The following is a 26,962-nucleotide window of genomic DNA, read 5'->3' as shown; positions in this document are numbered from 1 at the left end:
CACCCGAAAAGTTCCTGTACTTTTCGAAAGGACTTCTTTAGGGGTAAAATAAAGCCCCTGGAACTTAATTTAGATCCTGGTTCCTGCGGTGGAAACGTGGCTTTAGAAACAGAAAGTGTGCCTGAAGCAGAGAGTGTGTCTGAAACATCCACAGGGATTGTTCCATAGGAGAAGAGGTCTGCAAGAGAAAGCTCTGCCTCCCATTGTAACTTTAGGTATACTAGAAATTTTCAAATAGTCAGCACCTTGTGAACAATGTCATCTTGGAGGAGAATAAAGTAACTCAGAAAGATATTCTGGAGCCAAACCATGTAAAGCTTTATATGAAAAAAGTAAAATCTTGAAGTCTATGCTTAAATTTAACAGGTAACCAACAAAGAGATTTGGGCACTGGACTGATAAAGATGGAGCCAAATAAAATTCTGGAGGTTTTTCGAATTACTGCGAGTATACCCGCCAATTCACCATGGGTGTTGCTGTTAACACTGTAAGAACAATTTTAAGCAATGACCCACAGTGATTGACAACAACACCAGGAGGCGCAAGGAGCCGCAGTGTCTGTTTCAGCAGTTTTTGAAATGCAGACTGTATAACTGGTCTTAAATGAATTAATGACTGAGTTAGCAGAGCTTAGAACTAAGAACAACAAAAGACTTAGAAAAGCAGGACCACTAATTATTAATAGGCTGTCACAAACGGGCTGTCACAACATTCCCTTCAAAATTTGACTTTTAGATCTTGTAGCCAACGGGATGTATTTGCACATACAAGTTCATCCTTGTGGGAATTGCTGACAAACATTTCTGACAAAGCAAACTAAGATCCTTCGTGCATATGCGCATATCCTATAATTTCAGCACTGTTCAGTGAATATAACCTACCTGTAAGGAGCAAGGTCCTTACGTGCATTGGACCTTGGTCCAATTAAAATAAATGCTGGCTTTTCAAAAATAAATCAATACATTTTGTGTTTGATGTACAAGATTTTATTTTTATTAAGTAATGAGCTCAAGTATATCAATGCATGATTTATTCACCTTTACAATGTTAAGGGTACAGTATGTAAGTTTGTAGGAACACTTTTGTTCATACTTGGTTTCATATTTTGGTTTCCTTCACATCCCGACATCAATAATTTACATGTTACATGTTCACAGCACCGCCGGAGCAAACCACAAAGAATTGTTGGGTAGGCCATATTCTCTGATTCTTATTCTTATAACATTTAGGAAAAGCCATGGAAGGAGGAGAGAAGCTATTGCATTTACAGTATTGGAGTAATTTTAATTTTAAAGTCTAAATGCCAAATAGCGTCGCCTCTGGCCTTTCTAGTGTTAAAGTATTTGCTATCTGATTGCAGGCGAGACCAGGGTTGGTTGTGACCCATTTTGTTTTTTATGTGATTCCTAAGAGCCCCTTTTGCTCAAGAATGAAAGCATTTCCAAATTCACAACGTGATACTGTCAATTAACTTTTGGAAAAGATTTAATTCAATTGCTAATGTGAAAGGGACATTTTGACATTTGACAGAACATTTGACAGAATATGTTCAAAGGAACAACTGCTTCCTTCTTGGGGTCGTTTGCAACTTTATGTGAGGTCAGTTGTGCCCCTTACCTTAAAGTAAACATAAAGACATGATAAGTGATTTATTACATTTTAAAATCATTGCACATGTTAAGACAAATGTTTTCTTTGACAACTGGCAGTAAAAACCATTGAATACAAAATATAACAACTAATTGTTAGTCTAAATATCATGGTGCTCAAAACTATCTGACTATTCACAGTCTGACCACCAAGTTCTTTGAATAATTGTTTATAAATGTATATTTCACTCAAATACACACAGATATGTCATGGGTAGCAAGAATACCCTCGTCGTTAAAATGTATTATCTTTTACTATCCTGTTAAAATAAGCTCAGTGGTAATTTCACTGCAAGACACAGATCTGAATGCTCACATTTGCCACCTGGTGGTGGTTGTACAAACAACAAGTAGTTCCAGCAGCAAAAAAAAAAAAAAAAGCTAATTTGCCTCCTCCAGAGCAATCTCTTTTTTGTATGTTGAAAATAAGTTTTTATTGAGATAAGGCAAAGATGTCATCATGCCAGGAAGCCAACTAACAGTAGGCAGCCCACAGGAAACCTCCCCACACGCCCACTCACACACACAGAAACACAGAGAAAATAGAGCAATATGCATTGTCACTCGGTGAAGAAAAACAGAGTCAGAGGAACAAGATATAACAATAAAAAAACATCATATTGAGGCAAACAAACAACCCGGAGGCCGCACTGTAAACGTCATTCTAGTGCTGATGCCCATATTCACATCGGTGATGGGCATGGCCTAAAGGATTGTGAGCTAACCCTGACATTGTAAAATTTCACTTGACTGATTTCACAATGTCCATTTTCAATTGTATCTATTACAGTAAATAAGGGACATATACTAATTACCAATTGCACTAACATATATTCGATAAAATACATTATATCCATTCTTTTTTAAATTGTTAACTTTACCATGTTTCAGAAACCGATCCTGAAAGATGTTCAGATTTGTCATTCTCTGCTTTTATGAAAAAAGGCGGGTGAGACCTGAAAAATTGTTTTTCTCAGTTTTAAAGTTTTCACAATAAAATAATTATACTGCCAATGGCTTCATTACGGACTGGACACATTTAAATAGACTGCCTCCATACATGGCTTTAGATATTTTGAAGTTTAGTAGAGATAACTAGCTAATAGGTGCTCATATGGATTGTGACATATGGACAATGTGAACAGTTGAACAACTATTCGTGCTGAGTACAGGGATACTGTCTTCATGAAAGATGTGTCTCTCTACAGGAAATGTTTTAACATGGGGTGAAGATGAACCTAGGAGTCAGTGCTAACAGGCAAAAAAAAAAGTATAGATTTCAAACAGAGAATCATCCTGGATGTTCCTCGGCTTCAGTTTATACTTTCCCAGCATAGTATTTCCAGGTCAGAGGGCATCAGAAAGTTAGGATGTTATGGTTTATTCAGTCTGAAATATTTTCTTCCTCAGGCTGATACACAATTCACATCGGCCAATTCCATTTTTGGCTACTCGGCTGTTTTGGCGATCCGAAGTAATGTATTATACATATTTTTACATATATTTGGAATGTCTAATGCATGTAGCTAAAGCACATGTGTGCACTATGAGCGATGTACTGTACAATCTTTTTAAAAACTTGCCTGCAGAGTAACAGTGAAAAAAAAAAACCACAAAAGAAAAACAACCTGAGACAAAATTGTGGTTCAAGAGGATTAAGAGGTCTACATACCACCTATCCTAGCTCAAATCTGACTAATAATCCCCCTGTCCTACTTTCCCTCACGCTCTGTTATAACCACCTTTGACCCTACCAACCCTACCACCTACTTCCCCCTTCTCTTGACTCTAGTACTGTATTCTACAGTAAGATTTTAATTTTTTAACATTTTTTTTTTGATTTGACATTATGAGTTCTGGCTGCAGATAGCTTTAGTTGAATTATATAGTGTGTGGTAGTTCCCATCTGCAGGCAATCAGCAAAATTGTAATATTCCATAATAGGTTCCACTATTGCATTAATCGTTGCTTTTTTATGATAAGATTAACAGTGCCACCATGTGGACAAAGAATTAATATACACAAAAGTTTTTCTTCCATCAATTGATGTTTTACATGCGTATATACTCGGTTCAATTGTGTTGGGGTGAACCTACACATAAATTTGGGATTTACTAACATATTGTCAGCCTGATTCAATTGGTCTTTAAAATCTGACAAATTCTGCATTTATTTTTTCTTGATTCATTCATTTCTGTATATTTATTTCCGTATTTATTTCTTGATTTATTTACTTCTGTAGCCTATATATTAATTTCTGCATTTATTTATTTTTGATTCATTTATTTATGTATACATTTATTTCCGTATTTATTTATTTCTGTACTTATTTGTCCATATGAAAATGAGGCTGTTAATCAAAGTATGTCAATAAAAAATATGTGGAAATTAGCATATTTGTGCATATATTTACATCACATTACATTATTGACATGTATATAGTTACAAATTATTTATTTGTACATTTACCTATTTCCTCGAGGTATTCTCGGCCCTCCATAGACTTGACCAATGTAAGGTTTTGCTGAGTCAGTGCTTTATTTCAACGAACCATGCCGTGCATAAGATTAGAGTGTTATGTTATCTTAAAACCCAGCAGCTCATTGTTGTCCCCTGTAAGGGACATGAGTTTCTGGTCTTAATCTAAACAACGATGTATTGTATAGGCTACTGAAACCTACAATACAAAAGACACTCATATATATATATATATATATATATATATTTTTTTTCCCCCTCATCCACGACACATTTCTATTACTTCAAAAAATAAATACAATACTTAAATAGTTTTTCTCTGCTCGATCTCAGTAAGATTAGAGTAGCCTACGAAATTCAGAGGCTGAGAGAACGTGTTTGTCATACCGAATGTGACAAACAGTTTTCCTTAGCCTATACATCGGCAATCTTAAGATAAACAAGACTTTTATTGTAATTATGTCCCCTGTTAACACCAGTTCTATTTGGTGGGACTTCTCGGCTTTGGGCCCGGATGTGCGAATGATTAGTTGCGCGGACTTCATGCCCGAACAAGAGAAGTTTCTGGTCGTTCCAATTCGCTTTTAAGTTTAATAAAACGTATTCCGCGTGGATAGTCTGCTGCGTGTCGCCCTCTGGAAAATCAAACTCACACTTGAGTCGAAGATCGCTGGTGTAAGTATTATATTTCACATGGACATAATAATAATAATAATAATAATAATAATAATAATAATAATAATAATAATAATAATAATAGTAATAGTAATAATAGTAATAAACGTTGTAACCGATGAGCAGTTGAAAGACAACATTTGATCTTTCTCAATGAACTTCAGTGATCTTGCTACTACTGTATTTTGACAGCCCAATGTTCTTCCGGTTTAAGAGAGAGATGTGCACATGTGTTGAAAATACAGGGACATGGTAGACTGGCTACTGTTTGGACCAGCGGTATTCATTTTTTGTACTAGCCTCCTGGTGAAATGTAGTTGCTAGCTAACGTTGCATTTATCCGCCACCAACCTTAGATAACACCTGTTGTGAACCATTATTCTACAGCTGAACTACGCAAGTGAAATGTTTGCTGCAGGATCGATTTTTAAAACCGCACGGCACTTATATATAAGGTTACTTCCTCTCCGTGAGGCTAGCTACCTAACGTAGCTGGCCAGTTGTTTCTCTGATCATCGCTAGAATTGCTCGCTAGTCAACGTTTGTAGCTACTACAAATTGTAGTCTAGCTGTTATTGACAACGGTTTTGACATCAGAAACAATGGTTTAGTATTCGCATTGCTCCTCACTTAAAAACAAGCCTATTTCTGTTTATCTGGCTAACCTTGACAAGAGTTATCTACCTACTTTCTGAAACGTAGCCAAATTAAACGTTACATTAACTTCCACAACAGTGCAAATAATTTAGCCGACAGCAAATGCTTTTTCAATTGAGGTAACGTTAGCTAGCTAGCTACTAGCATGGTACACCTAAGCCTATATCCCTTTCAGGGATTAGCTACTGGTTTAAGCCACGAAGCTGCTGTTGTGTTGCCTTTCTGCATGTTAGCTGATGTTAGCTATTTTAGTTACCCCCTAAACATTGGGACTGTTGTAGCTATATCCACATATAAATAATGATACCAATGCACAAATACAGCATCGTCTGTTTTATATTCGTATTCTCGTTATTGCACTTGCAGTCAGAAATTGAGTGCGATCAGCCTACAGTAATTATGACGAGGTGGAAAATTGCAATTTGCTTTCCTACTGCTAAGCAATCAGTTTTGTACACTAGCGATACTTGCAATATTAAATTTGTAACGTAACTTAATAGTTCGGTAGTCTAGCTAGTTACCTCAAGAACTTTCTCAGTAGTTGCTTACGTTATATGTCAGTTGGGGTATTTGCACTTTTCTTGCAGGATGGGAAACTTTACATCAACTTCCTCTGGTGGTTTATCAAGCACGGCTTCTACTCAATTCGTACAGGTAAGAGCAGTTGAGACAACGTAGTGTAACATGGCTGGTGATAACAAATGATCCCCAACGTTTGTAGCTAAGTGTGAACTGTAGGGTTTTATAACGTCTCACAGATAAACTCGTGAAATCTGGAGTGAAAGCTACACTCATTTCCAAAAGTATGTGTACACCCCAAGGCAGAAATTTAACAAACTGACTTGTTGGAAAGGTGGCATCCTATGACAGTGCCCATTCTACGGCTAATGTTTGTCAATTGAGATTGCATGACTGTATGCTTGATTTTATGCACTTGTTAGCACTCAAATGTCTTCCCTGCTGGAGTTTCCTCAGTCAACTGTAAGTGCTGTTATTATGAAGTGGAAATGTATTGGAGCAACAACAGCTCAGCTGCAAAGTGGTAGGCATGAATCATGTAGCGCGTAAAAAACATCTGTCCTCGGTTGCCGCACTCACTACGGAGTTCCATACTACCTCTGGAAACAACGTCAGCATGAAACCTGTTCGTCAAGGAATGGGTTTCCATGGAATGGGTTTCCATGGCCGAACAGCCGTACACAAGCCGGAGTGGTGCTCCGTTGTACTTCGGAGCAGTGGAGATGCATTCTCTGGAGTGATGAATCGCGCTTCACTTTCTGGCAGTCGGAACAGACGAATCTTGGTTTGGCAGAATAAATAGTGCCAACTGTAAAGTTTGATGGAGGAGGAATAATGGGTCTGGGACTGCATTCACTAGCATTCTAGAGAATTGTGCACTTCCAACTTTTTGGCTACAGTTTGGGGAAGTACTTTCCTGTTTCAGCATGACAGTGCCTTCGTGCACAAAGCAAGGTTCATAAAGAAATGGTTTGCAGAGTTTGGTGGGGAAGAACTTGACTGGCTTGCACAGAGCCCTGACCTCTACCCCATCTTTGGGATTAATTGGAATGCCAACTGCAAGCCAGGCCTTACACCCAACATCAGTGCCCAACCTCACTAATGCTCTTGTGGCTGAATGGAAGCGAATCCCTGCAGCCATGTTCCAAAATCTACTGGACAAATTGGGGGTCCAACTCCATATTATATTAATGTTCATAGTTTTGAAATGAGATGTTCAACAAGCCCATATGGGAAGGTGCCCACATACTTTTGGAAATGTAGTGCAATTGGACTTGCCCAATCAGCTCATGTCAGGTTGTTATGGAATGTATGTTGTAGTTTGAGTCATTGAGTCATTATGCTGTTTTGGCATTCAATGATTTGTCTTTTTTAACCCTAGGATGTGATCGCTCACAACTGTGTTGTGATATTCTCGAAGACCACTTGTCCTTATTGTAAGATGGCAAAGAATGTGTTCAATGAAATAGGTGCAACATATAAAGTCATTGAATTGGATAAACATAATGATGGGAGGCGGCTTCAAGAGGCACTTGCACAAATAACAGGTGCCCGAACGGTAATACATTTTTTATTTTTTATAAATGGGTAAATACGCATAAGTATAAATGTACATGCTGCTCTTGTTCCTGAATAATAAATGAATGTGATACTTTTCCAAATGGTGGTGTATGTAATGGTGCCCGTGACATGTCTTCATGTATGTTTCAGTATGTTGTAACGTACCAGAGGATGGGCACACGTATGAGGGTCATCTTTTAAAGTGGCAATCTTCTTGATGAATTTACAGGTGCCGAGAGTGTTTATCAATGGGAACTGCATTGGAGGAGGCTCTGATACCAAGGAACTTCATCAGCAGGGAAAACTTGTACCCCTGATTGAGCAATGTTCCCCATGCTGTTTAGATAGTCAGATTGAGGGCTCTGGGAGTGGTCAATTTGAATCTAACAAACTTTAAATAAAGTTTTAGATTAATGGTTTAAGTGTTATAGATCTCCATATATTTCTTAAACCAGTGTTTCAGTTAAGTAGACATTATTTACTTAAAAGACTGATTCCCATGTATTGTACTTGTCAGTATTTTACAGTGGTTTATTAGAAAATGGGAAAATGCTAATTTCCCCACCTTTTTGCAAACTGTAGAGTACTGAACACATTTGCAAATTTGGAAGTACATAAAGAGGAATCTTCTTACGGGATACTGTGAAACAAAATAGTGAAGGTGGATAAGTGTATTGTAAAGCTTAATCCCCCAACCATATGTGGCAACTTGTTTGTACAACAAGTTTTTTTGTCTGTGTCATGTGCGAACAGCACTCCTTTTGTCATCTGCAACACACAATGAACATGTACGATTGTAAAACACTGCTTTGATGCTGGCATGAATAAAGAAATACTGTGGTATTTTTCCAGTAATCAAACACTCTCCTGTAACATGTTCATTTTGTTGTTTAACATGTTCGTACCCATGAAAACCATGATAAAATTATAAAATGTATCTATCTGTTTATTTCTAACTAGGCTCCTGATTTTTTAAAAATGGGTTTATCCAGATTTTTCGTGACACGTGATTCTTCTTTTTACACTTTCAACTTTTTTTAAAGTTGAAATATTATCAGAAAGGTCGGTTTGAATATGTGAGGCTAACCACTATAATTGATTTAATTCTCATTTGTTTAGTTAAGCTTCCAGAAAATGTGCATACAATTAAAACACAAGTTCCTTTGTTTTCCATCATAAAATGGTAATAGTTTTATTTGTATAGCACATTTTTACTGAGGTAGAATGCACCACAAACTGCCTCGCATAAGAGTAAAATGGAGCAATCCAGCAAAGTTAAAGAAAGAATAAACAAGGTAAAAAAAATGAACAAAATGAGAGAATAAAAATATTCAAGACAATATAAATGTACTGTAAAATGATTGTAAATACAATTATCAGTACTACTGAAGGTGTGACAGTTTCATGTGGCAAGGAGTTTCAGAATTCTGGTGCATAACACATAGTGTTAGGCTACTGATTGGTTGTACCATTTTCTGCACCCCTGAAGTGTTGCAGAGGTAACAGGTAATTTATATTATTTATTTCGTCTCGGATACGGTATGTCGAACATGCTGTTTTCAGTCGAGCCCGCCAAAATTGAAACGGTGCATCATATTCGCAAGCCATGATACGCATGTGTAGTGAACTTGTTCGTGACTTCCAGCCAGCAGTCATTCTTTGCATTCTCTTTCCACCGAACGACAATGAGGTCGCCGCTGTAGCAACGTAGATGCTGTTGCAATGATTGCCGGGAAATATACTGAGAAAACTACTGCAGCGGAGAGCTCGTGTGACGACTAACTAGACAGGCTTGCAAGATTCCGAAATAGCAAAAGAGGGTTTTCTAGTTTTATTTTACAGGTTTTCAAGAAACATACAATCGCATAACGCTAAAATGGCAGGAAGTGCAGGGGAGTGGTGTCTCATGGAAAGCGACCCGGGGGTTTTCACAGAATTGATAAAGGGCTTTGGTGAGTGGGTGCCGTTAGCTGTAACGTTTGCTAGCTACCATATAATGTAGCTCGCTAGCGTATGTGCATCTTCTAGCTAGGTAGATAGCTAGCTAACTTTAGCTAGCTATCTACCTAGTAGTAGTGTGCTACGTTAGATTACCCGACGTAAATAAGCATTTGTAGCTAACCTCAAGCGCCAGCTCATTATGGAACTTGCTAACTAGCGTTAAATAAGACCGGAGCCAATTTTACCTGGTGCGAACACAGGGTTCTTGGGGCTAGCTGTTTTCATGTACGTTCGCTAGCTAGAAGGTTATATCATCGGACCAATTAGCTACCCGAGTCTGAAATGTGTTGGGTAGATGCATAGCTATTTAACACCAACACAAATTAGATTTGTTTAGCGCTAGCGAGCTAATATGACTAATAGCTAGCTAGCCAGTCACAGTCTCTTTCTAGCTAGTCAAATAACTGGCATACGTTGCCAATTAGTTATCATAGGTCGTTTATTGACATCTCGTTAGGTAAGTTAGTTGGATAACTGTCAGACAACCTAGCTTTATGTACCAACTGCCTTGCATAGCTAAGGAACCTGTTTTCTTGCATGAATAAAGCTAGCTTGGCTACATAGCCAATCCAATTTGTGTATAGCTCTCGTACACTAAATGACGTTATGGAAGCCCTGCTGGTTTGTCGATGGGGCCCACTCGTTGGCTAACAAATTAGCTAATTGAACTTGTCCAAGTCATGATGATGGGACAGATTCAGCTGTTTATACTTTTATTCTGTGGACTCGAGTCGTGGTATTTGCCTTCTCGTTTCAGGGTGCAAAGGAGCACAGGTTGAGGAGATATGGAGTATGGAACCTGAAAACTTTGACAAGCTGAAGTAAGTTAATCGAGAAACTGCAAAGTATGCTGTATTTGGGCATGTGGTTTTAATCATAATTGAACGTTGTACACATTCACTCATTTTCAACGTGTAAATAGCTTTGGCTAGAGCATTTAGTAAATGACCAAATTGTAAATTGCGCACAAAACATTGGTAAGTTATCTTTGCATGCAAGCTTTGGTAACTCGGTAACACTTTCTGTAAGTTTGTTATCGAATATAAACTCATGTAGACAGATCTTCTTCAAAATATAGTAGATTGTAGAGTTTTAATGCTGTGAGATGATAAATGTCATCTGCTCCTTTTTCAGACCGGTTCATGGATTAATTTTCCTTTTCAAATGGCAGCCTGGGGAAGAGCCTGCAGGTTCTATTGTTCAAGACTCAAGGCTTGACCATATCTTCTTTGCCAAGCAGGTATATACAACTGCTGTACAATATAATATAGAATGAGTTGTCATTGTTAAAGATTAAGCATTTCAGTGACTTCCCCTTGGCTATTCCCGTCTTTAATACCACAGGTCATCAACAATGCGTGTGCTACACAAGCCATTGTCAGTGTTTTACTCAATTGCTCACATCCTGACATGGTTCTTGGAGAAACATTGACCGAGTTCAGAGAATTCTCACAAAGTTTTGATGCTGCTGTAAGTACTTTAAATTGTATGTTGTTTTCAGCAGAATTAATTCACCTCCAATAAATAAAATCATTTTATGAAGTTTAGTTTTGTCACATTATATCAATTGAAAGTCAACTTTGAGGAAAATATGCACATGTTATTTTATGAGAAACCGAACACAATGCTATTAAGATTGTTGTCCATGTCTGAAGGTTATTTAAAATATTTTTACCCTTCTGTGAAAAAAAGATGAAAGGTCTGGCCTTGAGCAACTCTGAAGTGATTCGACAGGTCCATAATGGCTTTGCCAGGTATTTGTTTTTCATAAATCTGTATTAAAGTCAACCACTTTTCAGAACCTCAAACTAGAGACACCTTTATGTGATACTTTTCCATGTGATACCTGTTGTGGCTTTTAAGGAAGATTACCATAATTTGTTCTACATTTACAAGCACTGATAAATGAACAGAAAACTGAATGGTTCCATTTTCTGCTAGCTACTTTTCTGCCATTAGGAATTTTGATTCTAACCCAAATTTACATTTTTAAAGATGTTGTTCATAGCAGAAATTGGAACAGTTAATCTAAGCTAGTCAATTCAAAATTAATAAAGTTTAGCACACTCCTGCTTCTGTAAATACTGTCATAAATTGGAATGGAATAAAAACTGTATTTTGATTTAATGCATTTTCTTTCCCTCAGACAGCAGATGTTTGAATTTGATGCAAAGTCATCTGCAAAGGATGAAGATGCATTTCACTTTGTGAGCTATGTTCCAGTTAATGGCAGGCTTTATGAACTGGATGGACTTCGTGAAGGACCAATTGACCTTGGTAGGTTCAGCTTTGCTCACATCCCAAATCTGCATTGCTCATTCACATTTTGGACATTGACGGATCCCAACTCACTCCTGTTTAAAAATGTGTAAGATGTGCAAATGACAGCTTTACACCAATCAAGCTGTTAAAGCAGCAGTGTTATGAGATGCATCCACAATAGTCAGTTGCATCGAAGTGCTCATTACACAAATACCTAAGCTTGAGCGAATTGAAGGTATTTAGTTGCTAGGCCTCTCCTGAAGAGATGTGTATATGAATCTGTTCAGTTACAAGTGCAGCCTGGACAGGGCACGGTTTACACTTTACAGTGCCAGAATGGCAGTGCTACATTTGTTCTGTAGCCTGTGCCCCAACATACCACCTGTTGGCATAGTTCAACAGTGTGCAGTGGTTGTGCGTTTTTGTTTTGTTTGTGCATACCATTTCGGTTTGTCTGTATTTATGGCGGTTTTATTGCTATTAAATCATTGAATCTGACTGAAATTAAATGGTTATGCAGCAAGGGAAAAAAAGAGTACACTAGGGGTGCCTTACTTCAATTGTTTTGCCATACTCAAATTCTTGTTTGCTAAGTTTCCAGAATTTAAATTGCACATAGTGTATTCTAAAATTGATTACAATAATCATTTGATGTAATTTTAGATCTGTTAATTTGAGGAAAATTAGTTCAGAATGATTCAACATTCGGAATTAATTTTTGACCTAGCAGCATTCTCTACCGCAGCGTATAATCACCTCTGTTGAATGCACATCATTCATGAGCTTTTTGAATTTTTATTAAGTTGGATACGGTCCATTCATTACAATATGGGGTGATGACCCATTTTTATTATCAATGAAATGCCTGGAAAGCATCTTTAAATATCCATATGTTTGTATATTTATTCAAACTCATAATTATGGATGAAACATGACATTCCAATATTTGCAGACATTTTACATTTCATTTTTCATCAGATGGGGTCAGCAAATTGCTTGCAATTATTTCCCAAAGTCAATATTGTAGCCATATCAGTTTCAGTCTTAAGCCACCATTAACAGAAAGGCAGAATGTGTGCTATTTAAAGTTGAAATATTTAATATTAAGACTCCCAGCTACTGGTGCAAGTCATTCATTTTTTAATGTGATACTTGTTAAGTAGTATTGTTTAGAGAGCGTTAGAGATGTTGGAGAAGTGTAATTTTTAAGGTTATGCATCATTTTAAACATGCTTTTATTTTTGTTTCAGGTGTCTGTAACCAGGATGACTGGATAAGCGCAGTTCGGCCTGTTATCGAAAAAAGGATACAGAAGTAAATGTTGTATTTTTCAGTTTAGGTTCTAGATGAATGAATGTGGCCTTGTTATATCAGTTTGGAGAAATTAAATTTGTGTGGCAGAACACTTGAGCAAGAATTTAAAAGTGATTACAGTTATTTAACTTTGTATTTTCCCATTTCAGGTACAGTGAAGGAGAAATCCGTTTCAACTTAATGGCAATTGTGTCAGACAGAAAGATGATTTATGAGCGCAAAATTGCCCAGTTACAGGCTCAGCTCACGGAAGTATGTAGAAACATAAAAATGGTTGAAACCTTAGCTATTAATAACTAATAATAATAACTGACACTCAATTAGGATTTCCTTACTTTTCAGGAGGAACCGATGGACACAGACCAGAGCAGCAACCTGCTCAGTTCGATTCAGTCAGAAATTGCTAAGTACCAACTCCTAATTGATGAAGAGAATCAAAAGCTGAAGCGATATAAAGTATGTTTGCACAATCTTAATTTGTATACCACATATTGTTATATTACTTCCAGCCGCATACATTGTAACCACAAGCATGTTTTTATTTTAGATTGAAAACATTAGAAGAAAACACAACTACCTGCCCTTCATCATGGAACTGTTAAAGACACTGGCTGAGTACCAACAATTGATACCGTTAGTGGAAAAGGTGAAGGATTTGCTTAAATATTGCATCAAAAGTTTGTCCATTATTTTGATGTGATACCAATGTGTTCTTCGTGAACAGTTATTAAAATATTTTTTCATACCTGCTGCTAATACTTACACACACAATACGTATAAAAACAGTTTAAAATGTATACAACCTGTTACAATATCATTGAGTAAGTTGTGTGCTTTTTGTGTTTAGTGTGTGGTACTCTACAGACACCATAAGTGAGTTTTTCCCAGATAATACACCACTAGAGGGCATTGTTGATGTATTACAGTAGCTGAATCCTCTGGTTTTGGTGGTTTTGAGTTCTGCCAAATGTCATTGTATTACAGACATAAGACGGGATAATAAGAAGTTGAACCTACATTTATGGTTGATTTTTACTTTATCTTTATTTGACAGACAAATATTGATTTATAGTATAAGCTGTTTTCAAATCAGTTATTGCCCTATGAGAATGCAGTTAAAGGGAAAAACCTGCTAAGAAGCACGTCCTGCACACAGTCTGCTGTCTTTTCATTAATCTTAACCATACACTGAACATTGTTTGGAGCTATTGTCAGTGACTTGATTAGTCATGACTGAAATGTTGACATTGATAAAGACACACCCTAACAAACATATTTTTATGTTTTTTTTTTTTTTTTACATTCAGGCAAAAGAAAAGCAAAGTGCCAAAAAAGTGCAAGAAGCTAAGTGACAATATACTGTTCTTTAATGTTCGTCTGAATGGCCACGGATAAACCTCACCAGTCTTCTGTACCCCCTGTGGTGAGCACAGGGTATTCAACTGTAGACTGTCTTGCATTTGGTAATGAGCTGTAACATGCATGTAAGGAAATGTTTAAATAAACATGTCTATTATTTTCATGTATAAATTCTATGGATGTTTATATTTGCAATGGTGACTCAAGTCTTAACAAAAGATGTCCCTTGATTTCATTGTACATTCTCTTATGGTTTGTTGTGAATGCTTAGTGAGCTGTTCTCATTGGCCTATTGAAGGTTTGTCACCAGTATTGGAGTATAAAAGACTTTATAGATCACCCAAATTACTTCTTTCTGTTCTGGCAGCAGATTTGAATATATACTAATTGTGAAATGTTTTCTAAAGTAGGAAGCCATGTTGATTTCTTAAGTTTGTTGTGCCAATGGGTATTTTGGATATCTTGTTCGACGATGCTTATCAGGAATTGCCCCGGTGTGACATTTGATGTGTAGGCCAATCTTGTCATGAATCCCTGCTGTCAGTGAAGACAAAAGCAAAGCGCAGTTTACCAAAGAGCATCTTTCCAGTTAATAGTGAAAATATTTTCAGTTTTTTGCTGAATATGTCCTTATGTGCATGTTCAAGTACATCAATGATGGTGGTGTCTGTCAACCAACTTTTTACCGACTTACTCTGAAGTGTCCTTTGATATATGTTCTTTGATATATTTTCTAGAGAACTGTACCACTGCCTCTGGATATGATATCTAAAATGGTTAATGCAATGAAGTACCAAATTAGTCTGATAGGGCGGTCATTGAGTTATATGTAACCATAAATAAATAGCAATTGAAAAATGTGAATCAAGTGCATGTGACCCAGATTTGCCATAAAACACTAAAACACTGGGACATACTGACCATGTTTGATTGTGTAACCCTTTGCAGTGTACTTTGACAAATGTACAGCTGACTTTTAATGGGACACGTCTTGATCTTAGTCTTTAAGATTGACAGAGATATTTAAGTGATGACTGATGAGAAGCCACTCCTTGTGCTGTCAAATTTGTTGGTTTTAATAGGGAATTTACATGAAAGCACATGAATTTTCAAATTATGCTCACCAGAAGTGCCCAGGCAAGTCATTACCCACCACAAATGAACAAGCAGCATCTTTATCTTCCTCAAAAGGATTCTGTATTTACACTTTGTATGTAAAATTCCTTTCACTCCTTTCACTTCCTCAGAAAAAACGTACAGTACAGTGAAACAATACAATTTAATGTGTCCTGAAAAATCATCAATTATTTCAGAATGTTAATTCCTATTCACTAATTAAGACTCATGATTTATCTGACCAACTTAGTTGATGTGCCTGGAGTTTTTTTTGCATGTTTTAAGCCAGCAAAAAAAAAAAAAAAAAAGACTGGGGATTTGAACAAGATGCCAGCTTTTTATTGTTTTCTGGACCAAAGCTCTGAAGACCTTTTTGCACACACTGCTTTGATAACTGCCATTTGGGTTCACTTGTGCCAGAATGGATTTATTAGTGGGTAGATGATTGAGATTTTGTTAATTAAAACATGCCAGTTTGTAAAGCAGTCTGTGCAGGAATGTTTTTTTTTGTTGTTTGAATTCCATTAATTTGACGAATAGGCTATATTGTGGCTTCTAGCTAAAATAAAATGGAGAGGTTACCTGTATGGTATTTCATTTTATGTAGAAGCCTATGCAATACAACACATTTTGGATGATTCTCTTTTTTGAAAAACATAAGGAAAGGGTATTGTATGGTCATTTATTTATTTTTTTGTCATTCTGTGGCCAGTATAAAACTGATGAAGCCATCAGTGTTACAGCTGGAAAGAAAATTATAAAATGCACATACTGTATTGGGTATCAGTGATGGTCTCACAAATCTGCTTATCAAATGGATCTAAATCAGAGGCATGGGCTGTACTAGTAGAATCGTGAGTGCTCATTTCAATTTAGTGGAAGAACATTTAATATGCAACAAATGATACAATTGAAGAACTGATGTTTCCAAATATTTTGGTGGCTTAAAGCATGTAGTTCAGATTAATTCTGTGTAGAATGACTGGGGGCCTCACCATCATTTGGATTTATTGTACTGAAAATGATGCTTATAGAATCCAGAGGCTGGCGGTTATATTCATATTCATATTCATTCATATTTATTTTATACCATAATCTAGTATTTTTTAATCTATTATTCTTAATTTTTTCCCCCTTAGAAACCAGAAATAAATTATGATTTTTTTAATAGAGCATTTTCTATATTTATCCATTGTTCATTTTCTTTGTTTGACTGTATGATGTAAATAACCTTGTTCAGCTAACTGATATACAGATCTGGTAAATTAAGACCACCTTCAGATCTAGGCAGATTGCACACTGTCTTCTTAGTCTAAGTGCTTTATTAGCCAAAATAAAATCTTTAATAATCAAATTTGCTTTTTTAAAAATAAGCTTTTGGGGGTATAATCGCTTTAGATGAAAATATATTAAGGAATCTGGGACTGCTTATAACATTGCAGCTCATGAATCAGATTGTACGAGTTGGCAGAAGAGATGAGTTGGCGGAAGACGCTTTGCATGCAACAGGCAAACTTGTTCGTGCCCAACTGAGCATCAGGAGCTGCTGGAGCATGATGAGACCCAGATCCCTGTTGAGTAAACCCTCCCTAACCCTGGGCAATACTACTGCCAATTATACACACCCCAACAGGGCTACTGGCCATGGTCAGGATTTTTACCAGACTGTGAGGCTCATCCATTCACTAGAACATGGCTGTTGACTTAACTGGATGAGCCACACAGCAGCCCCACTGAACAGTAATGTTAAGATACAGTTTCGACCATATGTTGGTTATGTTATAAAATCGTCCAAGGAAATTTACCAGGAAATTCGCTCTTTTTGTATATTTTTAGTATTCACTTTTCCCTTCTGGTTTGAGTTTGAGTAATATATTCAAAAATGTTATACATCTGGTTTACGTAGCACGTAGTCCTACAATGAGCCGTGGAAACAAAACTAAATAGGAGAGATACTGAAAAACATTACCTCTACTATTGGCTCCATTGTCATTATATCTACTACACTGTCTAATGTTGCTTAAGCAGCTCAACCAAAAACCATGCATTTATTATGATGCATATCTTTTGGGTACTGACATCCATGGAAGTTCCCCAATACAATACTAGCTCTGCATGCATTCCTGGTTAAATTCCTTTCAAACTTTTAGTCTTTTGGTCCGCCAACCAGCAGGCAGTTTCAGACAACCTGACTTTTGTGCATTATAAAGGAGGGATATGCAAATAGGGAAGGATGGTTGATACTGAGAGCAAGAAAACAATCCTGGAAAATAACACACGAGAAGTAAAGTTAGCTGCATCGGTATATAGGTTAGCTAGACATGTATTTTCTTTTGGCTCGCTATGTAACAACACTACCAGCAACACACACTTTGCTAGGCAAATTCGCCGACTTGTGCCGAACAAGGCAAGGCATCTTCTGTGACAACATCATCTTGTGGTTGATCAGGCTCCTTGAAATATTACTGGCACCGCTTTCCACCATAATAACTAACTACATCAGCTGCAGACAAGTGCACTGTGCAGCCTAGCAACCGCAGCCATGCGCGTTTGTTTATGTGTGACGTCTTTAATTCATTAATTTGCATATCAATTGAATGCTCACACCATCTTGTAAACCAGGCACGGATCAGAGACAGGGCTGTGAAAAATGTAGCAGAGTTAACATGAGCAGTTTCTTGCTCTTGTTAATGCTAACAGAGTTGATAGTACACACACCTCTAGTATAATGTGAAAATAACTAGATTTACTGTAAGATTAGGTTTCCTTTAGCTTTAGATAGTACAGTGTGTAATACTTGTTTTTGTAGTTTGCCTGGACATTGACCTTATGACAATTTAAAAATATTTTAGCTGTAGACTTTAGGGACCATAAATTGTATTTATTAAAACAATGATTTTTTTCTGTTGCTGTTTAGCAAATTAATATTTTTAATATTACTATCAACAGAGTTGTTTATATCCTACACATGAAATCCCAAAAGAAAAGATTTTGGTTTGCTTTGGATCTTGGGCAGTTCCTTTTGGCCTCCACACTTTGCTTTTGCTGTCACTCTGATATGAGTGAATCTTGGTCTCAGCTGTGTGCAAGACCGCAGACAGCAGAACCATTTTTTCCTTGAAAAAGTAGAGCACAATACAAAATTTAGAAGATATTTGGCCTTCCAAGTAAAAGGCCAAACTGTGTGTTGAAAAAATAATATTTTAAGGATGATTCCAGTGTATCTGAGATAATAATGAATTGACTAGTATCTTATAACATCTGCTATGAGTCACAACTTTCATTCCACTGGCATCTGGCATCATTAAATGAACCTCAATAAGATCAAAAGGTAACTTCCTAAATAAAGTAACACCAGTAAGAGCTATAAGAGAATTCAAATAAAATAATTAACTTTCTTAGTAATGAATGAATGAGTGATTAGTTATGATAAATTATCAATTCAACAATCGTCTGTTTTGGGGATTTGCTCTAAATAAATTCTTCATAAATACTTTTGGTCTCAAGGAAAGTTTGGTGGAGATTTGATCCCCCTGAATTCCTCTCAGGCTAGCCAAATCTTGAAGTTCTCACAAATTTCCGACTTTAGAAATATCCAAAAATGCTGCATGTTGCAGCTCAATTAACATTAGGCAGACGTTACTGCAGATCTTGTACATTGCATACATTGATTCAATACCACCCCACCCCTTTCCGGCGGCTTTCAAATGCTTTGTTCAATGCAGGGACAACAACTTGAACTCATGGCCTATTCAGCACAATCATTTTGATATGAGTAATAATTTCACTAAACGCTTAGATTTGTGGGTGAGTTTTATTTTTCCAGAGGCTCTGCCCTTTCATTTACTTCATCAACTGTTAACCCGTATTCACAAAAAAAAAAAAAAAAGAAATGAAAAATTACTGTGAAAAAGATGTATAGAAATAAGTATATAAATATAAGGTACATGTAACTTAACATTTTGAAGTTAAGGTTTCTGTGCAGTTGAGGATATTTTAAAGAAGAAATTCAGTCTGGTTTTCCATGATTTGTGTCTCGAAATGCTGTTACAACATTGCTTAGTGTTCAGTAGCAGCATACATTCATAAACCAAAGCACTGAACAGGCCATATTGTATAAATAAACGTTCATATATGACCTAAGATCCCATAACCATATAATCATAATGATATATGAATAATACACATGAAACTGAAATGAGCAACTTAAGAAAATCACCCACTCACTTCTTTCCGATTGAGAAATCTGAGTCTTTCTCACAAGTTTTATACACAGTGTCCATTTCTGAAGATTTGTGCAGTTGGTTCAAGCACAAACTATTTTGAATTTTCAATGTCTTCCTGGCCAAGCTGTAAATGTTTCACACTGAGCTGTGGGAGAACTTTATAAATATAATTGGCTGCTCTATGCCGATGTTTAAAGTACTTTGTGTTGCATCATATGTGACTCATAAAAGCACAGCGCTGATGAAAAAGCAAATAATGACATGAACAAGAACAAGAACAAATGGAATTTTTGATAAACAACTTGTATATTTATTTTTTTATCATTAAGATAAATGCTGCCATTTAAAAAAAAAATTACCGTACCCATATTTTGCCATCTATTACTGTACTTTTTAAAAAAAGGAATCACCAGTTTCTGAACATATGGTGGAAAAAACTGAACATGAAAACCCTAAATGTGTATCACTGAAGTTCTCATTGAGTTTACAAAAATGCTTGCAAAATGTCGATGTAAGAGATTTTTTAAAAATTGACCACTACACACTACCAGAGCATGGCAGAGAGAAAAGGGGTTTCATTATGCAAAACTGAAGATTCGATAAATATCTCCTCTTCAGGACACAGAAACCTGACAGGATTGTTACTGCCAAACCAGGCAGTGTATCTGTATCTGTGCTGTTCAGAAACATAAATATAGCATGACAACTGAAAATAGACTTAAGGGGATGGGAAACTAGAAAAAAAACTTGAATGAATATATTAACATCTATGACTTATATGCAATTCAGTAATGCACTGAATGGGCATGATAGCACTGTTTATATCCAAATTATTGGCAGACACTGTTACAATATGATGGCTTGCTGATTGCTTTGGCAGTCTAGAGATTACAGATACCGCTCAAAAGTATTACAAAATATTTAAATATTGTAATTAATATTTTTTTTTAAAAAAAGGTTAATTAGCCATTTATGAAGACTCCATGTGTTGAAAAGTAGTATGGATATGTAATAATTCCTTCTGACACACTAAAGAGTGGAAATATCTGAGTGATGAAGGAACACATGGAGTCTTACCTGATGCTACTGGAATGTGATTAATTTCATCTTGGTTACCTGACTCCAAAGAAGGGACAGGGGCTCAAGCTACAGTTGGGCCCTATCTCTGCACGAAAACACCTTATGTGTTAGTGCCATATGTGCCGCAGGCTTCTAACATTTCATTTAACATATAATGCTCGCATTGTGTCACGCGTGAGTGACATTTCCCAGAAGTTGACAAATTTGTGGAGGCTGGCAAAATGATTTTCAGGCATTGTCCAAGCACACTAATGTTACAACAGTTACACATTCTGTCCCATGATAGAGCAAAAAGGCAAAAAGAGGCTCTTTCTATGGAGACACTTTACAATAAGGTCACATGAATTGGCATCAACTAATGTAGTTGTTAACATTAATTAATGCACATGACAGGACACATGCATTAAGGATGAAATCAACTTTTCATTAGTTCGTAGTTAACAAAAACACAAACTAATATATTAGTTACAAGATTATTCATACATTTGCAAAACATAGGATAAAATTATAATTAGGTGACCTTTAACAAATACTGTTTTTTATTACAGAAGTAATGGCATTTACTAATGTAGTTGTTAACATGAATTAATGAGGTTTAAATGCATTAACAAAGCTGTACAGATGAACTTTTTAATAGTTAGAAGTTAACAACTACATTAGTTAATGCCAATTCATGTGACCTTATTGTAAAGTGTTACCGAGCCGTTTAAACCAATAATTTTTTGTTAATATTAGTCTACGCGCTGCAAACTATGATTGGTTTTAACAAGTTTTGTGCAGGTAAAATGTAACTTTTATGCAGTGTATACTTCCCATTTTTTCGGGAAAACACTATGAAAATGTCAGTAGTATGTATGTCAGGTTCTATGCACTGAATCCAGCATTTGACAGTGTGGGAACATTGTCCTCAGTCATTGTCCGTGGTTAATTAGCGACAAGTGATATAGATTACCTGGAAAGGGCAAATTGATTGACAAGAAGGCTCTATTGTCCACTTGTTGATGGATTACTTGAATTACATGTGAAAAAAATGTCCAGATAAACTCGTGTCTGTACTCTACAGTAATAAAAAAATAAATGAAAACAAATTTACTTTAAATTATTTTAAAATAGAAATTTCTTTAAAAAAAAAAAAAGAAAAAACCCATTCTATGAACATGTTTTCAATGTCACCAGTCACCTATTCCAACAGCCACCCTCCTGCATGTATGCCTGGAGCTTAATTAAAGGTGGCAATATGCTTTCAATCTGTGAGCCATTAAAGCGTACAATCACAGTGTTCTTCATAATCAGTACAAAATGCTGCCAGGAATATTAATACACTAGTCATTAGGCTCAGATCATTTAATTCACACTCACATAAGTGTCCTCACATATAAATAGTAAAGGTAAAAATCCATAAGACATTTAACACACGTACGAGTATCAGCTAGTGATTCACATCTTACCAGTCTCCCAATCACTGCCCTTCACATTAAAAAAGTATTCATTTTAAGGCGTTGTAACTGCTAACGGTAGAATTAACAATTTAATTTGTTTTACAGCATCATATATAACACACAAATCACTCAGCAAGTATTTGGTGGTGTGTTTAATGATGATTAAGGAGTTCAACTCTTTAGCAGAGCATACTTATGATTATGGCTGGGTGTCTGTCACAACTCCACCATTTATTTATTCATCGCAGACCAATCGGTTGCGTTATCACTTTCAGGTTTAAACACTAGATTTTCCCGACCACTTAAGAGTCTATAAATCACTGAATGTTCTCTTTATCCCCTCCTCTTTATAATTCAGAATGTTTTAAAATACTATTGCAGTATGTCAACAGTATTTGCCATGGATTTTGTAATGAGTAGTACAGAGAAAAATTAACATACCATTCCTTGGATCTTTTTTTCTTCCAGCATTTACTTTTTCCCTGAGTCTAAATTATTTGTTCCTCTTGTTGTTTATTTGTCAACTTCCTGTTTGGATCTTTCTGCTATCGACTACTGTCATTTGCTTATATGACTGCCGACCACCAATATCAGGAAGAGGTTAGGTAGAAGGGAAAGGCGGGATTTAAAGATAATATAGGTATAGGTATAGATAATATGTCTTAAAATCCAACCACATAACTTACTTTTTTTGTGATTGGTGATGGTGGAACTCCTGGAAAATCTCAGCTGCTTTGATGAAGTGCTTCGTAGGTGATGTGGATTTACTATAATCCTTGTAGGAGAATCAAAATTCCTTTCTTTCTTCTCTGAACTTTGACGTGAGGAATGTACTAAAAACAGCAAAAGACCTCTCTCTCTCTCACACACATTGTGAAGATATGTTAATATTGTGTGATATGTCTTTCCCTGCCACCTAAACACAGTATCATTTTGAATAAATTTTTTCACAACCTTTCATAATTTTTGGGTTTCTGTAACAACATTTCTTTGTTTCAAATGTTGACAGCATGTGAGGTATATATCCATATAGTTCATAATTGTTTTTCTTAAAGTACATGAGCAGTACACAGATTATACTCACAACAGTGTCCTTCAGTGAGAAAACTATTATTGGGCACCCACTACAATAATGTCAATGTCTGCAGTTCTTGAACAATCAAATTTTGTTTGCGCTATTGGAATTTCTATTAAAAAGTATTCTTGTTTCCAGCAGTCATGCAGTTATGGCTTAAGGTATACATACTTAAGTTTCTTGTGGGCAATGAAATGGAGCATATGTCTATCAGTAGAGTACTGTTATTGTCAATTATGCTCCACTCCCGGGATAAGTCCGGGATTTTGAAAGATATGGATGAATTTTTTTTCTAGTCTCATTCTATGCTTATAGCTGCAGATGACAGAGCAAGGTTTCCCAACCTGTAAACTAGCTCTGGGCTGTGGGGAAAACTCCCACCAAACAACCAAAACAAATAAAAAATTCAAAACAAAACCTCCATGAAATTAAGAGATATATATGATACTCAATAAAAAAAAGTAATACCAGCACGCTACTGTTGTGTTCCCAAGTGATATAGTTAGCTAAATCCTTGAGCAGTGGCAACGTTTTTACCAATTTGGTCTTCGTCAGGTGACAAAGCGATACTACACACAACGCTCCCCGCAACCACCAGCGCAAAGAGACCTTGCCTGTCTGTCTTTTCCACACTTGTTCATCTAATCTCAGCTAGCATCCATATAACAGAAAGCAAAGTAAAATGACTTTGAGTTACATTTCAGAGATAGATAGAGAGAGAGAGAGAGAGAATGAGAGAGAGAGAGAGACAGAGAGAGAGAGAGAGAGAGAGAGAGAGAGAGAGACAGAGAGAGAGAGAGAGATTAAATCAGACAGTTTAATTCCAGTGTGATACCTGAAATCCCCTTTTACAAATCCAAAAGCCACTTGGCTACAAATCTGGACATGGATGCTTTCTGTCAGCAGAATTTAAATGTGAGTGAGAGCCTGCAGCAAAGTAACATTACCTTTAAATAACCTAGAGATTTCAATGAACGGCAACAATGCTTCAATGATTAAAAAAAATATATAGCCTATATTTGCACGATGCATAATATTATCATTACTTAATTTTCATCCTGTATTGCTTAGGTTATTATATTACATGCATTTGATCATATGGCATGTGGTTGCAGAGTAAAAAAGGTCAATCAGGCCCATTCCTGAATTAATCTTTATTTATAAAAAAGAGCAGTAGTGTGCCTAACATTAAGACATTAAGATTAATTTCAATTAATATTTATTATAATGAATATCTGGTATAATATTAAGCATGCATAATTGGCACTTCATTCATTGTTATTTTTCCAGGGGCCTAACCACAGAGGCAGTTCTACTTCTGTGCTTTGAAATTCCTCTTTAATTTAAAATGTGTGTCTTTAAAAGTGCAAATATCAACAACAAAACATTATTTTTCAAATATACTTAATGTAAATTTGATCAAGAAAAAACAAGAAAATCACATATGTGAGGACAGTGCTGTTTTGCCAACGACTATAGTGTTGAAAATATAACTTGCAGTAATGGCTGCATAGATAACTATTTCTAAACAAATATATTCCCCCATCTATTTTATTCAGATTATTTAAAACTAGTGTATTGTTCAAACAAAATATACAGTTATATGTTGAAGGGCATCAAAATGTTTTACAATGGTCAACTTTCCAAATGTACTTTCTTCTCTTCAAAGGATTGGCAGGGTGGAAGGCTATTTCCTGAGATTATAAATAAGACCATTTTAAAGCTTTATGGATGGTATTAGAGCATTTTACTCCTGTGGTTTGGACAGTTAATCTTTGAAAAAAGTTCATGGGCTCACAGTCGGGGCCAAAGACGGTCTCCGGCTCTCAAATGCAACTCACCTTTTCGACACGTGCTCTTGCGCCACATCTTCTCCAGCCACAAAGCCACCGGGATTTATCTCCTCCAGCCACACCCGTGGGATGTTCACCGCTGAATGACGCAAGCAGGCCTCCACCTCACTGGGCCAGACTGCACGATCCCATCAGGTCAAAAGCACAAGCAAACTCAGCTTGCCTTTTCCTTGCCTCCATACACATCCATCACAGCCCTGCCGCAAAGGCAAGGTAGACAGAGATTTCAGGGTCAGTGGTTTGTCCAAATGTTTGGCCACTGTTATGACATGATTCCCATTTGCACATGCTTTTGTATCATATAATTATTGAAGAGGTCTTAATACTATGGATTTGTGGGTGTATCATAACAGTGAAATATGATAATTGCTTCTGTTCCAATACATTCCTTTATATACAACACCAATTATAGTATCTTACAGTCTATCTCAGATGTTTTGGCTATTATTTTTAGTGTATCACTGCGCATGATCACGGTAACCCATAAAATGAAATCATATCTGAAAAATGACCCATATTATTGCTGGATCTATTACTAGCAGTCTTAGTGCCCCTTTGAATTAGAGAATATCCAATAATCAATAAAACTACATTGTAAGGAAAGTGATAAAAGTGATTAAAATTATAATTGATATAATTAATCTTCGAATTTGAGCTATACATTACTAAACTGCATGGCATGGATACACTTTCATGTAAAACAAAAATAACTGGCTGTATAAGGCAGGAGGAAAAGATTATTTATTACAGCCACATCCTACATATAGACGTACCGTATATTGGCATACATACAAAGAATGGCCTAAATTGCTTTTGGACTTTAAATCTTACAAAGTACTGTATTACGTAGCTTTGTTTAATTTCAATTTGATTTATTTCATTTATGACCAATATATTACAATTCAAGGTATTATTGAATACATATACAGTACAGCTCAATAATGTTTTGAGCAAAGGCATACTTTCCTATTTGGCTCTGTACTCCACAATTTTAGATTTGTAATAAAAAAACTCATGTATGGTTAAAGTGCAGATTTTCAGTTTTTATTTAAGGGTATCTTTATACTGTATATTTTTGGTTCCACCATGTAGAAATTACAGCACTTCAAAAAAAAAAAAACAAAAAAAAACTATTCCCCCATTTCAGGGCATCATAATGTTTGAGGCAAATGACATTACGAATGTTTCTGATTTGTCAGGCGTGTTCAGTTGCTTCCTTAGTGAAGGTATAAGAGGGCTTTCAGATTCTAGCGTCTTTATTGCCTTTGCAGTCTGTAAGGGTAACGCCAGTAGCCAGAGCCAAACCAAACGTGGTGAAGCAGCAGTGAACCTGATGAATTTTATTTATTTATTTATTTACAGTGCCAGTTCCCAAAAAAGTGCAAAATATATAGTGAATAAAAACTACTAGAAAATAAAAACTGTACCTAACTAAAGTGAAGGAAAAAGAAAAAAAAACGAAATCAAAAATGCAGTACTTCACAAAAAAAATTGCCTATACCTTGTGGCCCAAGTCCGCTAGCATGCTGAGTCACGACTGCCAGGAGGAACTCTGAACTCAGTGCTTTCTACAAGTAGCTCCTCCCCTGGCATGAACCACCATAAATTAAATCAATTAGCTTAGAACTGCCAAACTACCATAAATAAACAATACAGAAAACTTGAAACCAATTACGAATTTAAGAAAAGAAAATAAAGT

General features: G+C 36.2%; 2 protein-coding genes across 4 annotated transcripts; both read left to right on the top strand.

Moving 5' to 3' along the window:
• The first annotated feature begins 4,646 nt into the window (after positions 1 to 4,646).
• On the top strand, positions 4,647 to 8,475 carry glrx2 (glutaredoxin 2). Of its 3 annotated transcripts, none has more exons than XM_035415002.1 (4): positions 4,647 to 4,802; positions 6,047 to 6,113; positions 7,360 to 7,536; positions 7,768 to 8,475. In XM_035415002.1, the coding sequence occupies exons 2-4, from the start codon at positions 6,048 to 6,050 to the stop codon at positions 7,933 to 7,935; spliced, it is 411 nt and encodes a 136-aa protein (XP_035270893.1). In that variant the 5' UTR covers positions 4,647 to 4,802; position 6,047; the 3' UTR covers positions 7,936 to 8,475. The 3 variants fall into 3 exon arrangements, with proteins under 3 accessions (XP_035270893.1, XP_035270892.1, XP_035270891.1); XM_035415001.1 differs by lacking the exon at positions 4,647 to 4,802 and adding an exon at positions 4,997 to 5,081; XM_035415000.1 differs by lacking the exon at positions 4,647 to 4,802 and adding an exon at positions 5,021 to 5,257.
• A 717-nt stretch (positions 8,476 to 9,192) lies between these two features.
• Positions 9,193 to 15,774, top strand: uchl5 (ubiquitin carboxyl-terminal hydrolase L5). The gene is made up of 11 exons (XM_035414999.1): positions 9,193 to 9,490; positions 10,297 to 10,360; positions 10,674 to 10,779; positions 10,884 to 11,009; positions 11,232 to 11,293; positions 11,686 to 11,816; positions 13,052 to 13,115; positions 13,265 to 13,367; positions 13,458 to 13,571; positions 13,663 to 13,761; positions 14,423 to 15,774. The coding sequence occupies exons 1-11, from the start codon at positions 9,415 to 9,417 to the stop codon at positions 14,465 to 14,467; spliced, it is 990 nt and encodes a 329-aa protein (XP_035270890.1). The 5' UTR covers positions 9,193 to 9,414; the 3' UTR covers positions 14,468 to 15,774.
• Positions 15,775 to 26,962: the final 11,188 nt, after the last annotated feature.

The sequence above is a fragment of the Anguilla anguilla genome, chromosome 4, assembly GCF_013347855.1.
Source record: "Anguilla anguilla isolate fAngAng1 chromosome 4, fAngAng1.pri, whole genome shotgun sequence".
Taxonomy (NCBI): Eukaryota; Metazoa; Chordata; class Actinopteri; order Anguilliformes; family Anguillidae; genus Anguilla; species Anguilla anguilla.
Note: the sequence above shows the minus strand (reverse complement) of the source record. Positions and strands in the feature narration are given on the sequence as shown.

Bases quoted from the DNA above. Each gene is read 5' to 3' on its own strand.
- glrx2 (XM_035415000.1), top strand. From the start codon at position 5,208: ATGTTTGCTGCAGGATCGATTTTTAAAACCGCACGGCACTTATATATA. The intron at 6,114-7,359 runs GTAAGAGCAGTT...TTTTAACCCTAG, and splicing joins CTTCTACTCAATTCGTACAG to GATGTGATCGCTCACAACTG. The intron at 7,537-7,767 runs GTAATACATTTT...ATGAATTTACAG, and splicing joins AAATAACAGGTGCCCGAACG to GTGCCGAGAGTGTTTATCAA.
- uchl5 (XM_035414999.1), top strand. From the start codon at position 9,415: ATGGCAGGAAGTGCAGGGGAGTGGTGTCTCATGGAAAGCGACCCGGGG. The intron at 10,361-10,673 runs GTAAGTTAATCG...CTCCTTTTTCAG, and splicing joins GAAAACTTTGACAAGCTGAA to ACCGGTTCATGGATTAATTT. The intron at 13,368-13,457 runs GTATGTAGAAAC...CTTACTTTTCAG, and splicing joins TACAGGCTCAGCTCACGGAA to GAGGAACCGATGGACACAGA.